General features: G+C 47.9%; 1 protein-coding gene across 8 annotated transcripts in view; it reads right to left on the bottom strand.

Annotated features, from left to right (window-relative positions):
* The window catches only part of IL13RA2 (interleukin 13 receptor subunit alpha 2), an 870985-nt gene that overhangs the window by 669936 nt on the left and 176862 nt on the right, over window positions 1–24187 (bottom strand). For 4 of the 8 annotated variants that reach the window (XM_086918735.1, XM_086918737.1, XM_086918736.1 and 1 more), the window contains exon 3: window positions 7479–7630. The exons of the other annotated variants lie outside the window; for them this stretch is intronic. In XM_086918735.1, the coding sequence (XP_086774861.1) occupies window positions 7479–7630 (152 nt within the window). The remainder of the gene's footprint in view (window positions 1–7478; window positions 7631–24187) is intronic. 8 annotated transcript variants of the gene reach the window in all.

The raw sequence follows: 24187 nt of genomic DNA, 5'->3' as shown, positions 1-24187 counted from the left end.
TATGCACCTAGAAGGCCTCTGGCAGTGATCTTGATTCTAGTGGTTGGCCATACATTGTGTAAGAGTGGGTAAACGGTGTTGTAAAGTTGAGAACTGGCAGTAATACTTCTTTAACATGGTTAGCCATTCTCAATATATTATGTAAACCTATCACCATCCCTCAAAAAGCATACACCTATATATATATATATATATATATATATATATATATATATATATATATATATATATATATATATATATATCTCGCTCCTCCACACGCCATAGGCGGGGCACTTCCTGGTCGGGTGCAATAAACGCGGTGGCGTACCGCGATATAAATCCCAGCTCCAAACTTCCCTCTTATCCTTCAGGAAAGAAAAGCACTCGCGAGGATTCTGTAGCTCAACAGCAATTTATTCAGGACAAACGCGTTTCGGATTTACATCCTTCGTCAGTGTCGTAAGTTCTAAACAAAAATACTGGCGGCCATATTTTATTAAAACATCACATGTCACGTGTCTCGGGGTAATAGAGGACGGACTTGGCGTCATTGTGATAGTATGAGCGCCATTTTAGCACGGTAAATATCGGTCAACAATTGTTCCATTTCATAACAGAACCCACGAAGGTTATCGGTTAGAAATTTCATTTGTCATGCATTTCAACATTTAACAAATTTCATCAATAAAAAAGATATTCATTTAACATAATCAAGCCGTGGATCGGCAATGCAGCCTTTTAAAAAGACTGCTTAGGTCCTGTGTTACCCACATATAATTATGCCGTGTATCGGCTAAAGCGACATGTTTAAAAGCGAAACATTTACAGACAGTGCCTCACAGGTCATTTTCAGATGTCATAGTATTTCATTTATTCAAATGGATGGCCAATTCCTCCCCACTGTTCAACCCTTTTGGAATCTTGGTTCCCAGATCTATAATATAACGTGACTCCAGCCTCCTAAGTTTAAATAGACGATCTCCCCCTCTGATGTTTGCTGGTAAATAATCCAGACAATAATACTGCAACAGGTCCCTGTTGCTGTTATGTTTAATGGAGAAGTGTCGTGCTACAGGATAGCTGAAGTCTTTGTTTTTTATGGCCCGCATGTGTTCCAATATCCGCAATTTAACCATATTGATGGTGCTCCCCACGTACTTCAGTCCGCAGGGGCACACAAGGCAATATACTGCATAGCTAGTTTGGCAGGTCATGAATTTGTTAATCTGTTTGTTTTGCCTCATGCCCTCTACCTTGTATGATCTTACTCTTTTACTTGCTACGCAGGCCTTGCACTTCCCGCAAGGAAAGAATCCTTTCATTTCCCTGAGGGTGGTTTGGGTTTTGGTTGGGGACTTCTCTAGATGACTGGAAACCAAGTCATCTTTCAGGGAACGAGCTTTTCTAAAGGTTATGAGGGGATGGACAGGAATGTCTGAGGCAATAACGGCATCTGTTTTCAGTATGTGCCAGTTTTTCCTCAGAATGTTCCTTATCGTATTGGACTCCTTGGAGAAAGTGGTGATCATCCTAAATCTCCCTGTATCTTTGGTAATCTTTTCTTTAGTTTTTAGCAGATCCTCTCTTTTTAGATCCTGAACTTTTCTGCGTGTGCTCTCTAACAATGTGGTCCTATATCCTCTTGCCTGAAAGCGATCTATGCTTCCTTTGAGAGCTGTATTATAGCTGTCCTCACTCGAACAGTTCCTTTTTAACCTCAAAAACTCCCCATAGGGGATGCTATCTTTTAGTTTTTGAGGATGACCACTGTCCGCGTGCAGAACACTGTTCCCCGCAGTGGGTTTTCTGTATAAGGAGGTATTTATTATCCCATCCTCTATAGATACTTTCAGGTCAAGGTAGCTGACTTCAGTGGTACTGATATCCCCCGAGAAATGAAGATTAACTTCATTGTTGTTTAAAATTCCTATATATTTCTCGGCTTCTGCTGTAGTGCCCTCCCAGATTAAAAACAGATCATCAATGTATCTGTGCCATGCCACTATCTTGTTGGTCCATTCCTGATTCACCCTAGACCAGGCTACCTGCTCCTCCCACCAGCCCACGAACAAGTTCGCGTAGCTGGGGGCGAAGCAGGTACCCATCGCGGTCCCGGATGTCTGTCTAAACAGATCCCCGTTAAACGTGAATATGTTATTGCATAAACAAAATTCAATAAGTTCCAACAGCATGGAGTTGTGGGTGGCAAATCTCATGGATTTCTTATCTAGGAAGTATTTAATGGCTGATAGACCCGCTGCATGGTTGATGCTTGTGTACAGACTTGTGATATCAAGTACCATCATGCAATAGGTTGGTTGCCACATGATTTTTTCAATGCGACAAATAAAATCAGTGGTATCTCTTATATAGGACTTTAGTTTAACCACCGTGTCAAACAGAAAATGGTCGAGGAATTTAGAGAGATTTTCAGTCAGGCTCCCCAGAGAAGACACTATGGGTCTGCCCGGTGGTTCTCTCTCATTTTTGTGAATCTTGGGGAGGTGGTAAAAAGTGGGTAGGGTGGGCTCAGGAGTGTTTAAAAACAGATATTCATCCCCATCAAGCATCTGTTTATCGTGCCACAATTTAATCAAAGCATGAAATTTCCGAATGCTGTCCTGGTAAATCGATGGTGTGCATATTTCATAACAATCAGAGTTTTTTAATTGTTTATATGCTTCCTCTTCATAATACTTTCGTGTCATGAGGACTATATTTCCTCCCTTGTCTGAAGGTTTATATATAATGTCTTTATCCTCTTTCAGACTCTTCAGTGCTTTTTTTTTATCCTTATTTAGGTTTTCATTGTTATAGTTCTTGGTCACATTTGATGTCATCCTTAGTTTCATAAGGTCCTTCGTGACCGCCTCTGTAAAGGTGTCGATGGCATCATGTGGCATTATAGGATAAAACTGGGAGGGGGACTTAAGTCCACTAGTGGGTGCATCTTGGTCTATACCCACATTTCTTATCCTCTGACTCAAAGTTTGTTCAGTTTCAGGTACGGTAGGGTCCTCATCTTTTCGTAGATTCTCCAGAATTTCCAGGGTCGTTAGTTCATTGATAGACAACAGATCCATGTCTTGTTTTTGTGTTTTTAGAAGTTTGGCTTCTTTCGTTGTTGGTCTCAGTTTAAAGAATTTATGGAGTTTCAGTCCACGAGTGAATTTAAACAGATCTATCTTGGTTTGTGTGAACTCAAAACTCGTTTGTGGGCAGAAGGTTAACCCTAACTTCAATACTGACTCCTCAGTTTTGGTCAGTGATTTATTTGTTAGGTTAACAATGGTTAGGTTTTCATCGGTCTTCACCATCGTCTGCCTCTCCGGCTTCTCGTGACTCTGGTCGTTGGTTGAGGTGTTTTTCCTCGGCCTCTTCCCTTTCCTGCCGCCTCGTCTTGTTCTTCTGATTTTTCTGGGGGTCTGGTCTTTCCCCCTCGAAGCCATGTCTGTTGTAGTACTTGATATTCCTGCTGAAAAGGAGTTTCCTCAATATCGGTTGAGGGTCCAGGTACCTCATCTCCTGACTGATCTGCATCCGTCAACTCCGATTCGGAGGTCTCCACTCTTGTTGTTCTTCCCTTGGAAGAAGTTGAGCAGATTGAGGAGCAACTAAAGAAAAACACGGATGTTGCAACTATGGACAAACTAAGAGATGGGATGAAAAACAGACTAGCGAAATATGAAACTAAAATTCGCCAACGCAAAGAAGAAAAATTTGACCGTGACGAGAGAGACTATGCTTTGGGTCGCATTCTCACGTTCTCTAAAAAATATGACCAACCCCGAAAGGACATGGCTAAGAACAAAAATGCTGCCAAGGGAAGAACAACAAGAGTGGAGACCTCCGAATCGGAGTTGACGGATGCAGATCAGTCAGGAGATGAGGTACCTGGACCCTCAACCAATATTGAGGAAACTCCTTTTCAGCAGGAATATCAAGTACTACAACAGACATGGCTTCGAGGGGGAAAGACCAGACCCCCAGAAAAATCAGAAGAACAAGACGAGGCGGCAGGAAAGGGAAGAGGCCGAGGAAAAACACCTCAACCAACGACCAGAGTCACGAGAAGCCGGAGAGGCAGACGATGGTGAAGACCGATGAAAACCTAACCATTGTTAACCTAACAAATAAATCACTGACCAAAACTGAGGAGTCAGTATTGAAGTTAGGGTTAACCTTCTGCCCACAAACGAGTTTTGAGTTCACACAAACCAAGATAGATCTGTTTAAATTCACTCGTGGACTGAAACTCCATAAATTCTTTAAACTGAGACCAACAACGAAAGAAGCCAAACTTCTAAAAACACAAAAACAAGACATGGATCTGTTGTCTATCAATGAACTAACGACCCTGGAAATTCTGGAGAATCTACGAAAAGATGAGGACCCTACCGTACCTGAAACTGAACAAACTTTGAGTCAGAGGATAAGAAATGTGGGTATAGACCAAGATGCACCCACTAGTGGACTTAAGTCCCCCTCCCAGTTTTATCCTATAATGCCACATGATGCCATCGACACCTTTACAGAGGCGGTCACGAAGGACCTTATGAAACTAAGGATGACATCAAATGTGACCAAGAACTATAACAATGAAAACCTAAATAAGGATAATAAAAAAAGCACTGAAGAGTCTGAAAGAGGATAAAGACATTATATATAAACCTTCAGACAAGGGAGGAAATATAGTCCTCATGACACGAAAGTATTATGAAGAGGAAGCATATAAACAATTAAAAAACTCTGATTGTTATGAAATATGCACACCATCGATTTACCAGGACAGCATTCGGAAATTTCATGCTTTGATTAAATTGTGGCACGATAAACAGATGCTTGATGGGGATGAATATCTGTTTTTAAACACTCCTGAGCCCACCCTACCCACTTTTTACCACCTCCCCAAGATTCACAAAAATGAGAGAGAACCACCGGGCAGACCCATAGTGTCTTCTCTGGGGAGCCTGACTGAAAATCTCTCTAAATTCCTCGACCATTTTCTGTTTGACACGGTGGTTAAACTAAAGTCCTATATAAGAGATACCACTGATTTTATTTGTCGCATTGAAAAAATCACGTGGCAACCAACCTATTGCATGATGGTACTTGATATCACAAGTCTGTACACAAGCATCAACCATGCGGCGGGTCTATCAGCCATTAAATACTTCCTAGATAAGAAATCCATGAGATTTGCCACCCACAACTCCATGCTGTTGGAACTTATTGAATTTTGTTTATGCAATAACATATTCACGTTTAACGGGGATCTGTTTAGACAGACATCCGGGACCGCGATGGGTACCTGCTTCGCCCCCAGCTACGCGAACTTGTTCGTGGGCTGGTGGGAGGAGCAGGTAGCCTGGTCTAGGGTGAATCAGGAATGGACCAACAAGATAGTGGCATGGCACAGATACATTGATGATCTGTTTTTAATCTGGGAGGGCACTACAGCAGAAGCCGAGAAATATATAGGAATTTTAAACAACAATGAAGTTAATCTTCATTTCTCGGGGGATATCAGTACCACTGAAGTCAGCTACCTTGACCTGAAAGTATCTATAGAGGATGGGATAATAAATACCTCCTTATACAGAAAACCCACTGCTGGGAACAGTGTTCTGCACGCGGACAGTGGTCATCCTCAAAAACTAAAAGATAGCATCCCCTATGGGGAGTTTTTGAGGTTAAAAAGGAACTGTTCGAGTGAGGACAGCTATAATACAGCTCTCAAAGGAAGCATAGATCGCTTTCAGGCAAGAGGATATAGGACCACATTGTTAGAGAGCACACGCAGAAAAGTTCAGGATCTAAAAAGGGAGGATCTGCTAAAAACTAAAGAAAAGATTACCAAAGATACAGGGAGATTTAGGATGATCACCACTTTCTCCAAGGAGTCCAATACGATAAGGAACATTCTGAGGAAAAACTGGCACATACTGAAAACAGATGCCGTTATTGCCTCAGACATTCCTGTCCATCCCCTCATAACCTTTAGAAAAGCTTGTTCCCTGAAAGATGACTTGGTTTCCAGTCATCTAGAGAAGTCCCCAACCAAAACCCAAACCACCCTCAGGGAAATGAAAGGATTCTTTCCTTGCGGGAAGTGCAAGGCCTGCGTAGCAAGTAAAAGAGTAAGATCATACAAGGTAGAGGGCATGAGGCAAAACAAACAGATTAACAAATTCATGACCTGCCAAACTAGCTATGCAGTATATTGCCTTGTGTGCCCCTGCGGACTGAAGTACGTGGGGAGCACCATCAATATGGTTAAATTGCGGATATTGGAACACATGCGGGCCATAAAAAACAAAGACTTCAGCTATCCTGTAGCACGACACTTCTCCATTAAACATAACAGCAACAGGGACCTGTTGCAGTATTATTGTCTGGATTATTTACCAGCAAACATCAGAGGGGGAGATCGTCTACTTAAACTTAGGAGGCTGGAGTCACGTTATATTATAGATCTGGGAACCAAGATTCCAAAAGGGTTGAACAGTGGGGAGGAATTGGCCATCCATTTGAATAAATGAAATACTATGACATCTGAAAATGACCTGTGAGGCACTGTCTGTAAATGTTTCGCTTTTAAACATGTCGCTTTAGCCGATACACGGCATAATTATATGTGGGTAACACAGGACCTAAGCAGTCTTTTTAAAAGGCTGCATTGCCGATCCACGGCTTGATTATGTTAAATGAATATCTTTTTTATTGATGAAATTTGTTAAATGTTGAAATGCATGACAAATGAAATTTCTAACCGATAACCTTCGTGGGTTCTGTTATGAAATGGAACAATTGTTGACCGATATTTACCGTGCTAAAATGGCGCTCATACTATCACAATGACGCCAAGTCCGTCCTCTATTACCCCGAGACACGTGGCATGTGATGTTTTAATAAAATATGGCCGCCAGTATTTTTGTTTAGAACTTACGACACTGACGAAGGATGTAAATCCGAAACGCGTTTGTCCTGAATAAATTGCTGTTGAGCTACAGAATCCTCGCGAGTGCTTTTCTTTCCTGAAGGATAAGAGGGAAGTTTGGAGCTGGGATATATATATATATATATATATATATATATATATATATACTGTATTATTTCTCAACTGCCCGCAGTATATTAGATGGGTGCACTGATTGTTTATTTCCCTGCAGTCTGAAATATGCAAGGCTTAGCTGTAGTGTGAAGACAGCCATGTTAGATCTCAGTGACTGTCCTGAAACGATATACTTTGTACACAATTTTTCAAAGTGTGCCTTGACTAATTTTACCAAGCAGACTCCTTTCTTCTTGTTGGTTGGCTTACAGTTCAGCAGAGACTGATCTAGCATGACAGGCAATGATATCTGACCACGGCAGGGCCTAGGCCTGGCTCCCAGCTCCATGCGATAAAGTCACTTAAGGTCATGTGCAATATTTGAGTACAGAATGAACATTACCGCACAATTATGTTATGCCTTATAAAGCAAGATTCCTACCTTCCACCTTTGCTCGTCATCCTTATGGTATTGCAGTTTATATTTCACTTCACAATTGCTCAAATTGTGAACATCCTTCGGTGACTGCCACTGCATGACCATCCATCCCAAGTAACCAGGATCCACAAACTGGAAATCGCTGGGTGGTTCAACTACCACAGGAAAGGCATCAACATTTAATGAAAAGGGCACAATCAGTTCACTCCAGTTTTTACCTCTAAGGTACAGTGTCTTAGAAGCAAACATTGGAACAAGTCACACCATTAGTGTCAACGCTTTCATATACTGGGCATCGGCTGGAGGTGACCACAGGAATACATTGTATTTGGTATCCATTTTTCTGTATGAAATAGTGTTTGCTTTCTGAACGTATTATGGTAAAAGTGCTCTGTGCCAGTGGGTGTAAACGAAGTTATCATGCATTATCCCCCATTTTCTGTGCTGGAAAATAAATTGTGGGATCACCCATGGTGCAATCCATAATTGTGCTACATTGATTTACCTCTCGGTTTACTGCTCAGATCTAAATATTGGCCATCCATTGTAACTAATAGGCTATGCATAAAATATTTTAATAAAATATACATAATACTTTTTAAGCTACCTATATGGTTGGCTTCAAGCTTTACAAATCATAAAGAACCCCTCTAGTATTTTTATACGTTTTTTTATTGAAATTCTTGCACAGTTTCTACTTATTAGTAGTTCTATCTTATGATTATTAATAGCATATGTATCATTGTGTCTTCTCCCTCCCTTTTTAATTTGTTGTAACAATATATTATATTACATTGTACCTGTTAAACTTTATTGATATTGATAATCCTCATATATTTCTATTTGGTACTTACATTGCACTAATTTTTGTATTATCTATCTGTTAACTTAAAATCTAATAAACTATTCTGAACAGAATTAAGAACCTCTCTGTGTAGAAGAGGATTGATAGAATGCTGATTTTAACTCCCTCTTCCATAAGATCCTATTATGTGATACAACAACTTTCTCACGTTTAATAAAAGGTTCCAAATGTTTTATATTATACTGCACAACATGCACACTGCAGTGCTAGTGATAGCGATAACATCAGTTCACAAGGTTATTTAGATCAGGTTTCCACACCTGCCTTAGTGTGCAAGGGTAACCATGATGTGTGGTCACTCTGTGTCATTCTGTTTTTATTAGGTCTCAGCCTAGCGTTACACTGCACAGCAGTGTTTGCGCAGCCGAGATTTACTGTAAACAGTGTTTGGAGGCTTGAACCCGCCCCTCTTCTCCATTGGCTGGCTTACTAAATGGAGGCCAGCCATTGGAGGAGAGGGGCATCACTCCATTTAAGCCCCGTCTTTTTGGGACTGAGGGGTGTGTTTTTTGTGTCCTTTCTCTCCCTGAAATCATCGGGAGAGAGCACGCCCCTCATCACCCTGCCTGCACGCGCCAGTCGGCCCTCTGATTGGTGTTCTTTATTAACCAATCAGAGGGCCGACTGGCGCGTGCAGGCAGCGTGAGCAGACTCTGCCTCGTTTCTTGTTTCGTGGAGTGTACAGTTTTTTTCTAATCTTATGTTTCAAGCCGTTCTTGCAAAGCCGTTCTTGCAGGGTGTTGCGGGCGGTTCGTCTTTGGAACTGTTCTGTGGCCTTTTTGATGACCCTTTCTCAATCGTTTCCTGAGGACGTAAACCAATTTCAGATTGTTATTTTTGTTGTTTTGGGTGCTTCATTTTTTTCCGGGCAGGGGGATATTTTGCCATGATCTTATTTTCGGAGTGCTTTATTTAAGGATCATGTATTTGGAGTTTTTTTGTTCGGGTGGGGATTCCGTATTTTTTGTTTCTTGGTATGGAGCCCTGCGGGTTAAGACTCCACAATTTATCGAGGGGGTGGGGGTGTTCTGACGCGATTTCTAGAGGTGTTCCTTTTGCGCGCATTCCTTCCTTTGAGGTACTGGGGTAAAGAATATTCTATATTAGAGTGTTTAGGGCTGTCCTTATTTTGGGGGTGCTAAAAAAGTTGCTTTTTGGGTATCTATTTGCTTTCGGGTATAGCTGTTCTTGACTGGGGGTTGTTTGTGGCGGAGGTTAGTTTTGTGCGCCTTTATGGGGTTTTGTGGCATTTTTGTCCTTACAATTCAGGTCCAGCAGAAAAAGGATCCTGAAAAGCCCAGTTTTCCATTTGTTTTAGAACTGGAGCGGGTAGTGACTATAGCGCTGTGATTATACCATAGCGCTTGATGACAGCCTTGAGGCCTAAATCGAAGCATGAATATGGCGGGTAGTTTATCACTTGCTCGGTGGCCCCCACCCTCTGAGGGACGGAAGCAAAGGTAGCCCGTAGGGTACACACGCCTGCTGCAGCGGCCCGAATTCCCTCAACCGTGTGAGCCTCTCTTCTACCGCCGTGAGATGCGATCACACGAGCCAGGGCCGGCAGAGGCACCTGGGGGCTCACCACCCTGAAAGGATGATTGTGAAACAAGGCCCTGCTTGCAAAAGTCCCAATTCGAGCGGAATAGGTAGCCTTTTTAACAAAAAAATTTTTTTTTACAAGAAATAAGAAATATTTATTTTTGGGCCTTTTTCCGAAATCTCATTGTGCGTAGGTGCTGGAAAAGAGGCTAGATCTCCGGTTCTGCTGGTAAATGCACGAGAATGGGTGAAACAATCTCATTCAAACGTAGGGTTGTAGGCGACGCCTGCGGGGTGATTCTTATTGAAGGGGTGTAGGGGGCGTGAAATGTAAAGCCTGTACCAGGTGCGATCGGGGCATGTGAAAGGCAGCACAAGCGGGCAAACTTAAAATTTTTATTGCACCACAAAGTTCAATGTTCATCCCAGGGAAGGCAACACAATGCACACAGAGCACCACAATAGAACACAATACAACATCATATAAAATACAATGCACGCATACAATCCACGAAAGCACCACATGCACGAACTACACTCGTTATGATTATGCAAAACTCTACTTACAGTGTGCTGTGTTATGTGCAGTACACATTCCTCAACACAAGACGTGTAACAGTGCACAGAATACAAGCAGGTAGTGCACACTCAGAGCACGAACACAGCCAGCACAGTATAACAGCGTAGAAGGCTGCATGAGAGACCACAACACATGTTACACAACACGCACAGCACTGTGAGTGCACAGCAGGTGCTGTGCACTCCGGGTGCTCGTGTTACTGCTTGGCAGTGGGAGCGGCCTGGGCTGGTCTGTGCTTCTGTCCTGTAGGTGAAAGGGGTGCAGCTCCCTCCGTGACACTGATTTAATTTGTTTTCTACACATAAATGCAGCACCATGTTTTGTTAGGGAAATAGAAGCCTGTAGTGCATTATATTATAAGCCTGTTGTGCGTTATAGTAACCCCAGTATTTCGGTGTGAATAGATTATACTCGGTGACAGACCAAGAATTAAAGGAGCAAACCTTTAAATAGAGTCGCGAGTGAGACGCGCAGTCCCGGTCTTCAGTCCCGGTGGCTGGGCCCAGGCTGGCAGCCCCCGGGAGAGGCGGGTGATCAGAGCCCCTCTGATCCTGGCATCTTTTGTCGGATCTTTAGAGGTGGTCCCGGGTATCGGTACACAGAGAAACTAACATTAGGAACCAGCAGTGAAGTTACATAGGCTCCCGCGAGGGAGGGGGGAGCTGCAGGGGGGCCCTCATCACCCGTGCACACGGGCTTGAGAGCTCACGATTGTGTTTGCAGGGGGGGGCTCCACGTGCCTTGCAGCCCCCCTTCAAGTTTCCTTACGACAGTGGGTACCAGGCTTGCCCGTGCCTGGCATCCCATACTCCAGTGCCTGGAGACCCCCCACTCTCCACAGGGGCCCCTCCAGCGGCCTCTCTGCAGCTGCCGGTCGGGTCCCAAGGCCGTTCAATAAAGGCGGGGCTCAGGGTGCCTGGCCCCCAGCTCCAGAGGGTCGCCTCTCTCCGCAGCGGCTTTGAGGGTTCAATGGCCTGGACTCTGTTCTCCCCCAGCTGGTTGTGCCTGCAGCTGCTTTGAGGGTCTCCACAATACCTAATTTTGAGGGCTGAGGTCTCTGCAATAAATCAGAGCGGCGCCCGCGCTCATCCGCTGTCTCTGTAGCTGCTTTAAGGGTCTCCTGATAAACACCGGGGACTCTTTTTGAAGAGACTTCGAGGGGCCCTCCTCGGCCTGATAATGAGGTCTTGAGGCCTGGAGCCCACATAGCTGCCTCTGTGTGAAGACACATTTTTGCCGATTAATATAGCACCAACTCACCAGAAGGTATTCGAGCGCTTTACGATACCTGGAAATTTAGCAGTATAGGGTCATTGCCCGTGATCATTAAGGAGTCAAGATTGACCACCTCTTGACTAGAATACTTAGTTTAGGTGATGAAATACATTTGTGATTAGAAAACTAAAACAGAGTAAGCTATTGGCATTGTAAATGAAAATGCCATTTATTTATCTGTTTTCTAAACCAACACATAAATAAAAATGTTGTCATAAGGAATGCCAATAGCTCTAACTTTTACAAAGGCGAGACTGTTGCATTGTGAATGCTTGTTTGTATAACTTGTTCACAGAAACAAGTCACATCCAATAAAAATCATCATCAAATCATAAAAATGCTAGCTGAAAACAGATGTGAGCAATAATGCGGATCAATAAAAGAGACGGGCTTTCAGCGCCTTGCACTATAATAGTCTCAAAAGGGTGCGCATTCTCACTGGATAAGAAATTTTAGGAATGCCACAACGTTTCCACCTAGTCCGAGTGGCGAACAGTTGCTCCTCACTGGCTGACTTATATGCCAGTATACTTGGTCTCTTCAAACAAATAGGGCCAAGTCCCTGTGACATTTGCAAATGAGGCTAATAACATACCCTACCCATTTGAAATTAAATTAAATGAAAATGTATAAAGCACGGGTTTTCCCGGAGACGTCTTGGCGCTGCTAGCCACGGAAGGGAAAAAAATAAAAAACCCAGATTTCACAGAAACACAGAAATCAAGCATGTCAAGACACAAACCTATTGATTATAAAGCCTTGTTTTTAGCGTTTTCCTACAGGAAAGAAGGCTTGAACTTTTCTTTAGGTGAGGCAGAAAATTCCACAATTTAGCGGCACAAACTACGGCGTTGACTTGTCTGGTCATCGAGAGGGAGGAGTCCAGGATGAATCCCAGGTTGCGTGCGTGGTCCGTTGGTCTGGGTGCGCTGCCCAGGGCAGGGGGCCACCAGGAGTCGTCCCAGGGGAAGGGTGATGATCCCAGGATGAGGATTTCCGTCTTGTCCGAGTTAAGTTTCAGGCGGCTGTTCTTCATCCACTCGGCTACATCTTTCATCCCTTTGTGTGGGTTGGTTCTGGTGGTGGCGGGGTCGTTGGTGAGGGAGAGGATCAGTTGGGTGTCATCGGCGTAGGAGATGATGCTGGCGTGCGATGGCCGCGAGGGGGCTCATGCAGATGTTGAAGAGGGTGGGGCTGAGTGATGAACCTTGTGGTACGCCGCAGATGACTTTGGTGGCCTCGGATCTGAATGGGGGGAGGCGGACTCTCTGGGTTCTTCCGGCGAGGAACGAGATGATTCATTCCAGTGCCTTCTCTTGGATTCCGACGTTGCTGAGGCGTTGTACTAGGGTGCGGTGGCAGACAGTATTGAACGCTACGGAGAGATCCAGGAGGATGAGGGCCGCTGTTTCCCCATTGTCGAGCAGGGTTCGGATGTCGTCAGTGGCTGCGATGAGGGCGGTCTCGGTGCTGTGGTTGGCTCAGAAGCTGGACTGTGAGTGGTCGAGGGATCCGTTTGTCTCGAGGAAGGCGGAAAGCTGTCTGTTGACGGTCTTCTCGATGACTTTGGCCGGAAATGGGAGGAGCGAGATGGGGCGGTAGTTCTTGAGGTCGGTGGGGTCTGCTGATGGTTTCTTCAGGAGGGCGCTGAGTTTGGCATGCTTCCAGCTCTCCGGGAAGGTGGCGGTGTTGAAGGAGCAGTTGATGATGTTCCGGAGTTGGGGTGCGATGACGGAGTCAGCCTTGTTGAAGACGTGGTGGGGGCATGGGTCGGTTGGCGATCCGGAGTGGATGGTGTTCATCGTGTGAATGGTGTCTTCGGTGCTGACCTGGGTCCAGGCGCGGAGGGTGGTGGTGGGAGGCGTTGGTTCTGTGGTTGGGTGCGTGGTCTGTTCGTCGAAGCGGTTGTGTGTGTCTGCGATCTTGCTGTGGAAGAATGAGGCGAGTGCGTCGCAGAGGTCTTATGAGGGAATTATGTTGTTGTTTCCGGCGCTGGGGTTGGAGAGCTCTTTGACGATGCTGAAGAGTTACTTGCTGTTCTGTGCGTTGTTGTCTAGTCGATCCTTGAATGCTGACTTCTTGGTGGTGTGGATCAGCTGGTGGTGTTTCCGGGTGGTGTGATTGAGGGCGGTCATGTTGTCTGTAGTTGGGTTTTTTCGCCAGGCTTTCTTGAGGGTGCGGCAGTTCTTCTTGGAGTTCTTGAGGTCGTCGTTGAACCAGGGGGCTTTCTTGATTCCGGGCCTGCTGGGATGGTTTTTCAGGGGTGCGAGGTCGACAGCGCAGTTGGTGATCCACTGTGTGAGGTTGTTGGCTGCTTGGTTGGGGTCCGTTGGTCTGGCTGGAGGGTTCTGGTTCAGTGATGTGGTGAGGTGGTCGATGGTGATCTTGTTCCAGCTCCTGCGGGGAACCTGTTGCGGGTGGTGGTGAGTCGTGGTCCTTCTGAAGCTGAAGTGGACGCATCTGTGGTCTGTCCAGTGGAGTCCGGTGAGGTGGCTGAAGGAGATGTACTTGCTGGAGGAGAAGACTGGGTCAAGCGTGTGTCCGGCGTAGTGGGTTGGGGGAGTTCACCAGTTGCTTGAGTCCGAGGTTGGTGAGGTTGTCCAGCAGGGTGGTGGTGTTCTTGTCGTTGTTGTTCTCCAGGTGGAAGTTGAGGTCCCCTAGGAGGATGTAGTCAGCGGAGGGGAGGGCTTGTGGGCTGATGAAGTCTGCGATGTCTTCGCTGAATTGTGTACGGGGTCCTGGGGGTCTGTAGATGAGGGTGCCTCTGAGTGTGGTCTTGGGGTCGGTGTGTATCTGGAAGTGATGGTGTTCGGCGGCTGTGAGGGTGTCGTCGGAGTTGGTCATGATGCGGATGGTGTTCTTGTGGACGATGGCGATGCCTCCTCCTGTCAGGTTGACGCGGTCCCTCCGGGTGATCTTGTATCCGTCCGGGATGGCGATAGCGATGTCGCGCGCTGAGGAGGCGTTCATCCAGGTTTCTGTGAGGAAGGCGACGTATGGAGATGTGGTGTCGAGCAGGTTCCATAGTTCCACGGTGTGTCTGTGGTCGGAGCGGGTATTGAGCAGGATGCACTTCAGGTGGTTGCTGTTGGTGCTCGGATTGGCGGGTGCGGTGCAGGTCTGGATGTAGGAGAACTTGCAGGATTGGCAGGTGAAGGGTCCGTGGGTGCGTCATGGGGTGGCTCGGTGGCAGCTGGGGGTCCGGCTGGTGTTGAGTGCATTCAGGGTGGCGTTGTCGTACGTCCGGCGGGTGGGATGGCATCTGCGGGGGCCAGGGGGTCTGGCGCTGGCTGCGGGCCTGGCGCGGATGGGCACAGACGGGCTTGCCTTTGGCTCGCCTTCGGCGCACAATCGGTGTGCCCGCTGCGTGTGAACGCTGCGCGTACGTGCGGACTCTGCCATAAGTGGAGAGTGGGGGGGCAGAGCGGAGTGGCGAGTGGGGAGGGGATCGGTGCGGTGATGCTGGAGGGAATGGGGGTGGGACCGCAGGGGAGCAGCGGCAGGGAGCGGGGTGGAGCAGCGGCAGAAAAAACAATCTGGGGCACAACAGTGGACGATAACAACAATTTCAGGCACAATATGGAGAACGAGGTCGGGGGGCAGATACAATACTGGCGCAAGACTGGGGAGCGAGAACAGGGGCACAACAGATGATGGTGCAAACGATAAAAAACAATTACAGGCACAAACCTGCACAATACAGGTCAGGGGGCAGGGGGCCGATACAATACTGGCATGACACTGGGGAGCGAGAACAGGGGCACAACAGTTGACGGTGCAAATGATAAAAAACAATTACAGGCACAATACTGCACCATACAGGTCAGGGGGGGCAGGGGGCAGATACAATACTGGCAGCGGCGGCAAGCGGATACCGGGCACACTCAGGATGCGCCACGCGGCGGGAGGAGCGACCGGCTCTGACCAGGTCAGGTCAGGTCAGGATAGATCTCCAGAAGGAGGAGGCAAGTCTCCCCAAAGGGAGCCCTCTGAAAAAAAATACAACCTTAGAAATAGGGACAATTTGAGAAAACCTGACAGATATCAAGATATTGATATACGTCCCGCTCGATCATTTCAGACTTCCTCACAGAAATCGGAAAGAAGAGGACGGTCAGAACATAAAGAAGAGCACATCAAGTCCAAAGACAAGGAACCTGCTCATCAAAGTAAAAAATTACAATTTCCCAGAAAGAAGGTAGTCAGTATTAACCCTTTCGATGCTGATGACGAGCTCAGCTCGTCATCACCCACGGGTGTCGTGTGCTGATGACGAGCTGAGCTCGTCATGGTGCCACTAAAATGGCATTTTCCAGCACAGGGGGGGGGAAAGGCCCAGCAGCCATGTGGTTAAAGTAAAACATGCCGAGAATTCTGAGTACACAACTGAAAAACGGAGAGTGGGCCCAGACAATGCTAGACAGCGCAGCAGAAGTGAAAATAGCTCAAAAGATCCTGATGAATCTTCTGGAGACAGTGGACACGAATGAATATATTCAAGTGGAAACTGCAGACACCAGAGTTAGCATGCCCCATAAACTATATGAAATAATATTACGTATAGAGGGAGATAAAACTAGGAAAATAAAAGGTCTCTTCTGGGAGAATCTATCTAAAGGTTATGATAACCTTCTAGCAGAGAAAGACTGGCCACCAGAGTTTGTCAGGGAGTGCCCACAGGACGAAGAAATGATTATGCCTGCCTTCTCAAATCACATTCCAATTAATAAAAAATACACATTTGCTGGAAAATGGGCAGTGGCCCAAGCACCTGAATTATATAAAAATCATGTAGGATGGGATGAAGATTCTCCTCACCATAAAATCCAGTTAAAAAATCAACCTACTGCACAGAGGCAGTATCCTGTTAAGCAAGAAGCTAAAAAACAAGTCAGAGAAATCTTAGATCAACTTGAATATCAGGGGGTGATTGAAACATGCACCTCACAATTGAACAATCCTTTGTTTCCTGTCTCCAAGCCAGACGATTCATATCGTCTAGTTTTGGACTACAGACACCTAAACTCCTGCTGTAAAACGTTTGCAGTACCAAATTCACACAGTGCAGCACTAATGAATAATATCGTGCGCAAAAAATATAAAACAACATTAGATATTTCAAATGGTTTCTTCTGTCAAAACATAGCACCTGAAAGCATATATTTGACCGCTTTCTCCAGCATGGGGACCCAAAAACAATTTTGTCGTCTCCCACAGGGATTCAAGAACAGCCCAGGATTATTTTCAGCCAGGGTAACAGAGTTCCTACAAATTTATGATGATGAGGCATTATCTTATGTCGACGACATCTATCTTACAGACGATGACCTGGAGACACACTTGAAAAGAGTGAACACCATAATACTTGGGTTCGCATCTGAAGGGTACAAATTTAACTTTAAAAAGTCACGAATTGCCCACCACACTGTCCTATTATTAGGATATGAATTATCAAGTGAGGGCAAAAGCCTAGCAGACAACTTCTTAGAGAAGTGTGCAGTACTCCAAGCTCCAAAAACGCAGAAAAACTTACAATCAATTCTAGGTTTCCTGAATTTTGGAAGAACATACATTCTAAATTATGCAGAGAGGGTTAAACCTCTCCACAAACTTATAAAACCTGATTTTAAACCAATTAATTGGACTCAGAAACACACAGAAATTTTACGATCATTACAAACAGACATATTAACTAAAACAAAACTGCAAACACGAGCAAACGAATGCAATCTTGTAATCCGAGTCATCCCAGGAAGATGCGGATTCACATACCTGACCTCTAATGAGGAAGAAACGGTACCAATAGCTTACAAATCACACTTGTACACACAAGCTGAAATGAAATTCAGTTCTACTGAAAAAAATCTGACTGCGGTTCAAACTGCTGTAGCAAAAGAAAGAGCCCTAGCACAAGGTAAATGAATAATAATCGTTACACCGGTTATTGCCCTAGAAGCAGTAACACGAGCAAGCATTCCCAATGCTAAAGCTCTACATCCGAGATGGATACAATGGGTTAATCGTCTTGCTGCATCAGACGTAGTATACGAATTTGATCCCAACTTAAAAACACAAGAATTTCTCCAATACGAATACGAATCTCCTCTGCCGACCGAAATCCTGCATCTTGAACATTACGGCTGTATAATATATACAGACGGTTCAGCACAACCCGCAGTTGGGGGTAAACAAGCCTATAGTGCTGCGTGCGCGATTGTTAAAGGTCATTGGCACGAAGTAAAATTTAGACCACTGGTCACAAAAACAGAATCACTCGGAGACTGTACAGCTCAGCGAGCTGAACTACAGGCTTTTAAGATGGCGCTTGAAAATACTGATTGTGAATTCCCCACACTAATAGTGTGCGATTCATATTACTGCGTTCAGTCTTACAATGAATACTTGCAGAGCTGGGTTCAAAACGGCTTCAAAGATGCAAAAGGTGGCACAATTAAGCATAAAATGCTTTGGGAGCAAGTAGTTCTTTTACAAAAAGAACTACAAAAGACTCACATGATACATACACTGAGTCATCAACGTAAAGGCGTTCACGTTGCAGGGAATTCATTGGCTGATGAGGCCGCAAAACCAGCTTTGCAAACGGCTTCCGTAGCTACCATCACCCGGTCAAAAACTAAAATTGACACCGAGATAATGCAAGCTGTCAGTGCTTCAGTAAAAGACAGTGGTAAGACACTCCCGAAAGGCTTTCCAGTAAAGTACTCATACAAAACTGATGCAAACAATGTTCCTTTTGCTGTAATCCCTGGAGTGGCGAATAGAGCAATTCCAAACATGGAACACAGGTTAGGACTAATTTCAGTGGCACACGAGGGGCTCGCTTCTGCACATGCTGGTGTTTCCGCCACAGTATCATTATTAAAACAAAGATATTGGTGGCCACGCATGAGAAAACAGACTAGGAACTATGTTCTAGAATGTAAAATATGCAAAAAAATGAAAGTATCAACAGTGAAACGACCAGCACAGACGACCCTTCTAATCTCAGACAAACCATTAGCATGTGTTTACTTGGACCACTGTGGTCCCTTACAAAGGGATGGCAACTATAAATATATCATCGTCGCAGTGGATTCCTGCACAAGATTCATTTGGATGTGGCCCCAGCGCTCGGCTGACGCCAGAACTGTTATAAAAGATTTGCGAGTCTTTACCGGCACATACGCAATTGACATTCTGACCAGGGTCCTCGGTTTAGCTCTCGGGCTTAAAAGGCCAGCATGGGCATTGCATTGCGGTGGTCTAGTCCATTCCATCCCGAGGGAAATGCGGTAGTGGAGAGATAAAACCGTGACATAAAGCAATCTATAACGGTGAGGATATTAGGTTCGGGTGACGGGTGGGTCAAACATCTAATAAGTGTCCAACGTAGTCTTAATAATCTGCCAAGAAAATCTCTAGGAGGTATCACTCCGTACAAACTTTTGTTTGGTACAAGAATGATCATTCATGATCTCGATTGTCACAGTTCAGTGGTGAAACAAAAAACCTTTGATATCAAAGATCGTTTGGCTGTTTTACAGGACTTAAATGAAACAAGAAGAAGTCTAAGTAACACAAAGATAAAGCCAACGACCACTGACGAAAAACCACCTGTCCCAGCAAGACCTGACCGGATTCCAAAGATTGGGGATCTGGTCAATCAATCAATCAATCAATCAATCAATGACACTTATAAAGCGCGCTACATACCCGTAGGGTCTCAAGGCGCTGGGGGGCCGGGGGGGGGTGCCGCTACTGCTCGAACAGCCAGGTCTTCAGCTTCTTCCTGAAGGAGAGGTGGTCTTGGGTCAGGCGCAGGTCGGTTGGGAGGGAGTTCCAGGTCTTGGCGGCCAAGTAGGAGAAGGACCTTCCTCCTGTAGTCGCTCTTCGGATGCGGGGGACGGCGGCGAGGGCGTGGTTGGCTGATCGGAGGTGGCGTTTGGGAGCGTAGAAGTTGACTCGGCTGTTGAGGTAGCTCGGGCCTTGGTCGTGTAGGGCTTTGTGTGCGTGGGTGAGGAGGCGGAAGGTGATTCTTTTGTTGACGGGGAGCCAGTGAAGGTCTCTCAGATGTCCGGAGATGTGGCTGTTTTACAGGACTTAAATGAAACAAGAAGAAGTCTAAGTAACACAAAGATAAAGCCAACGACCACTGACGAAAAACCACCTGTCCCAGCAAGACCTGACCGGATTCCAAAGATTGGGGATCTGGTCAATCAATCAATCAATCAATCAATCAATGACACTTATAAAGCGCGCTACATACCCGTAGGGTCTCAAGGCGCTGGGGGGCCGGGGGGGGGGTGCCGCTACTGCTCGAACAGCCAGGTCTTCAGCTTCTTCCTGAAGGAGAGGTGGTCTTGGGTCAGGCGCAGGTCGGTTGGGAGGGAGTTCCAGGTCTTGGCGGCCAAGTAGGAGAAGGACCTTCCTCCTGTAGTCGCTCTTCGGATGCGGGGGACGGCGGCGAGGGCGTGGTTGGCTGATCGGAGGTGGCGTTTGGGAGCGTAGAAGTTGACTCGGCTGTTGAGGTAGCTCGGGCCTTGGTCGTGTAGGGCTTTGTGTGCGTGGGTGAGGAGGCGGAAGGTGATTCTTTTGTTGACGGGGAGCCAGTGAAGGTCTCTCAGATGTCCGGAGATGTGGCTGGTTCGTGGGATGTCGAGGATGAGTCTGGCTGAGGCGTTCTGGATCCGCTGGAGTCTCTTCTGGAGCTTGGCGGTGGTACCGGCGTAGAGGGCGTTGCCGTAGTCCAGTCGGCTGGTGACGAGGGCCTGGGTGACGGTCTTCCTGGTCTCGGTGGGGATCCACCAGAAGATCTTCCGTAGCATGCGTAGGATGTTGAAGCACGCCAAGGAGACGTTGTTGACTTGCCTGGTCATGGAGAGGGAGGAGTCCAGGATGAAGCCCAGGTTGCGTGCATGGTCTGTCGGTTTGGGTGCGGTGCCCAGGGCGGGAGGCCACCAGGAGTCGTCCCAGGCGGAGGGTGAGGAGCCCAGGATGAGGACCTCCGTCTTGTCCGAGTTCAGTTTCAGGCGGCTGGTCGTCATCCACTCGGCTACCTCTTTCATCCCTTCGTGCAGGTCAGGGAGAGGATCAGCTGGGTGTCGTCGGCGTAGGAGATTATGCTGAGGTTGTGTTTGCGTACGATGGCCGCGAGGGGGCTCATGTAGACGTTGAAGAGGGTGGGGCTCAGAGATGATCCTTGGGGGACGCCGCAGATGACTTCGGAGGCCTCTGACTTGTACGGTGGTAGGCGGACTCTCTGTGTTCTTCCGTCGAGGAAGGAGATGATCCATTCCAGCGCCTTGTCCTGGATTCCGATGTTGCTGAGGCGCCGTACTAGGGTGCGGTGGCAGACCGTGTCGAATGCCGCGGAGAGGTCTAGGAGGATGAGGGCCGCTGTTTCTCCCTTGTCCATCAGGGCTCGGATGTCATCGGTGGCGGCGATGAGGGCGGTCTCGGTGCTGTGGTTGGCTCGGAATCCGGACTGTGAGGGGTTGAGGGATCCGTTCGTCTCGAGGAAGGCGGCCATCTGCTTGTTGACGGTCTTCTCGATGACTTTGGCTGGAAACGGGAGGAGCGAGATGGGGCGGTAATTCTTGAGGTCGGTGGGGTCCGCTGTTGGTTTCTTGAGTAGAGCGCTGAGTTCGGCGTGTTTCCAGCTCTCAGGGAAGATGGTGATGTGTTGATGATGTCTCGCAGGTGGGGTGCGATGACAGCGTCGGCCTTGTTGAAGACGTGGTGAGGGCAGGGGTCGGTCGGTGATCCGGAGTGGATGGAGTTCATCGTGCGGATGGTGTCTTCGGTGCTGATCGGGGTCCAGGCGTGGAGGGTGGTGGTGGGGGGTGGTTGTTCGGTCATGGTGTGCGTTGGTTGGTTGTCGAAGCTGCTGTGTATGTCCGTGATCTTGTTGTGGAAGTATGAAGCGAGGGAGTTGCAGAGGTCTTGCGATGGGGTAATGTCGTTGTTTCCTGCGCTGGGGTTGGAGAGCTCTTTCACGATGTTGAAGAGTTCCTTGCAGTTGTGTGCGTTGTTGTCCAACCGGTCCTTGAATGCTGTTTTCTTGGAGGCTCGGATCAGCTGGTGGTGTTTCCGGGTGGCAAGTTTGAAGGTGGTCCTGTTGTCCGGTGTCGGTTCCCTTCTCCAGACTTTCTCGAGGGCTCGGCAGTTCTTCTTGGAGCTCTTGAGTTCGTCGGTGAACCATGGGGCCTTCTTGCTGCCGGGTCTGCTAGGCGGGGTCCTCAGTGGGGCGAGTTCGTCCGCGCAGTTGCTGATCCACTTTGTGAAGTTGTCGGCGGCCTGGCTGGGGTTCGCTGAGCTGGCAGGAGGGTGCTGGCTCAGGGAGGTGGCGAGCTGGTCTGCTGTGATCTTGTTCCAGCTTCTGCGGGCGGCCTGTTGCTGGTGTTGGTGGGTCGTCGTTCTCTTGAAGGTGAAGTGGACGCAGCTGTGGTCCGTCCATTGAAGCTCTGTGGCGTGGCTGAAGTCGATGTCTGTGCTGGAAGAGAAGACTGCGTCGAGTGTGTGTCCGGCGAGGTGGGTGGGGGTGGACACCAGTTGCTTGAGTCCCAGGTTGGCGAGGTTGTCGAGCAGGGTGCTGGTGTTGCGGTCGTTGTTGTTCTCCAGGTGGAAGTTGAGGTCCCCCAGGAGGATGTAGTCAGCGGAGGGGAGGGCATGCGGGCTGACGAAGTCGGCGATGTCCTCGCTGAATTGTGTGCGTGGTCCAGGGGGTCGGTAGATCAGGGTGCCTCTGAGGGTGGTCTTCGGGTTGGTGTGGATCTGGAAATGCAGGTGTTCGGCGCTGGTCAGGGTGTTGTCGACGCTGGCCGTGAGACGGATGGTGCTCCTGTGGATGATGGCGATGCCTCCTCCCATCTGGTTGGCGTTTCGGTCCCTCCGGACGATCTTGTAGCCCTCTGGGATAGCGATGGCGATGTCGGGAGCTGAAGAGGCGTTCATCCAGGTCTCTGTGAGGAAGGCAACGTCAGGGGCTGTGGCGTCTAGGAGGTTCCAGAGTTCGATGGCGTGTCTGTGGACGGAGCGGGTGTTGAGCAGGATGCACTTGAGGTGGGTGCTGCTGGAGTTCGACTTTGCGGGTGCTGGTGCGGGGCTGGACCGGATGCAGGTGAACTTGCAGGCTTGGCAGCTGAAAGGTCCGTGGGTACGTCTTGGAGTGGCTTGATGGCAATGTGGGAGTCGGCCGGTGTTGAGAGCGGTGAGGGTGGCGGCGGAGTACGTCAGGCGGGTCGGTCGGGGTCCTCGTGGGCCAGGGGTCCTGGCACTGGGCGCGGTCCAGGCGCGGACGGGCGCAGACGGGCTTACCTTTGGCGCGCCTTTGGCGCGCCCGCTGCGCGTGACCGCTGCGCGTTCGCACGGTCGCCATTTAAGGCGAAGTGCGCGGGTGGGCGGAGCAGCTGGGAGGCGGGAGCGGGGAGGGTACAAAAAAGAAAAAGGGGCGGGGAAAAGCGGCGGTGGTGGGAAGGGAGGGCGGGGGGCGGCGCGGTAGGCGGACAACAAGGAAGGAAAAGCTAAACACGGGGAAAGTGAAAAAAATACAAACAGGCACTAATTTTCGGCAAAACCAGGGCAAAACGAGATTGAAACAATACAGGCACAAATTCACGACAAAACAAAGGGAAAAAACAACCGCAGCGGAGGCAGCCGGCAACCGGCAAACGAGTCAGCAGCGAGGCAGAAGGCAGGCAGGGGGCACACGCAGCAGCTGGTGGCCGTGCGGCGCGGGGGTGTCCCACAAGTGGGTCACACTCACCTGCGTCGCACGGTCGCCATTTAAGGCCAAGTGCGCGGGTGGGCGGAGCAGCTGGGAGGCGGGAGCGGGGAGGGTACAAAAAAGAAAAAGGGGCGGGGAAAAGCGGCGGTGGCGGGAAGGGAGGGCGGGGGGCGGCGCGGTAGGCGGACAACAAGGAAGGAAAAGCTAAACACGGGGAAAGTGAAAAAAATACAAACAGGCACTAATTTTCGGCAAAACCAGGGCAAAACGAGATTGAAACAATACAGGCACAAATTCACGACAAAACAAAGGGAAAAAACAACCGCAGCGGAGGCAGCCGGCAACCGGCAAACGAGTCAGCAGCGAGGCAGAAGGCAGGCAGGGGGCACACGCAGCAGCTGGTGGCCGTGCGGCGCGGGGGTGTCCCACAAGTGGTCAGAGAAAAGATTGCGGTGAAGAAGGAATTTGGGCCTTCTTACAGAAAGCAGTACCTGTCTTAGCTGTCAGCGGAACAAGATCAGTAGTACTACCGCCCCTTGCTGGTAAAAAGGAGAACCGAGTTCTATCAATCGACTTGGTAAAACCACAATCATGTGGCCAATAATAAGTAGTAGGCCCAGTGGACTCCCAAGAAATAGCAGAAGACCAAATCTTGCTTCAATACAAGAGGTTCAAACTGAGAGACTAATCACATTTGTTAAACCTACAGTGAATTAAAAAGGACT

The sequence above is a fragment of the Lissotriton vulgaris genome, chromosome 4_1 (assembly GCF_964263255.1).
Source record: "Lissotriton vulgaris chromosome 4_1, aLisVul1.2, whole genome shotgun sequence".
NCBI lineage: Eukaryota > Metazoa > Chordata > Amphibia > Caudata > Salamandridae > Lissotriton > Lissotriton vulgaris.
The sequence above is the reverse complement of the archived record's forward strand: the minus strand, read 5'-3'. Positions and strand labels throughout refer to the sequence as shown.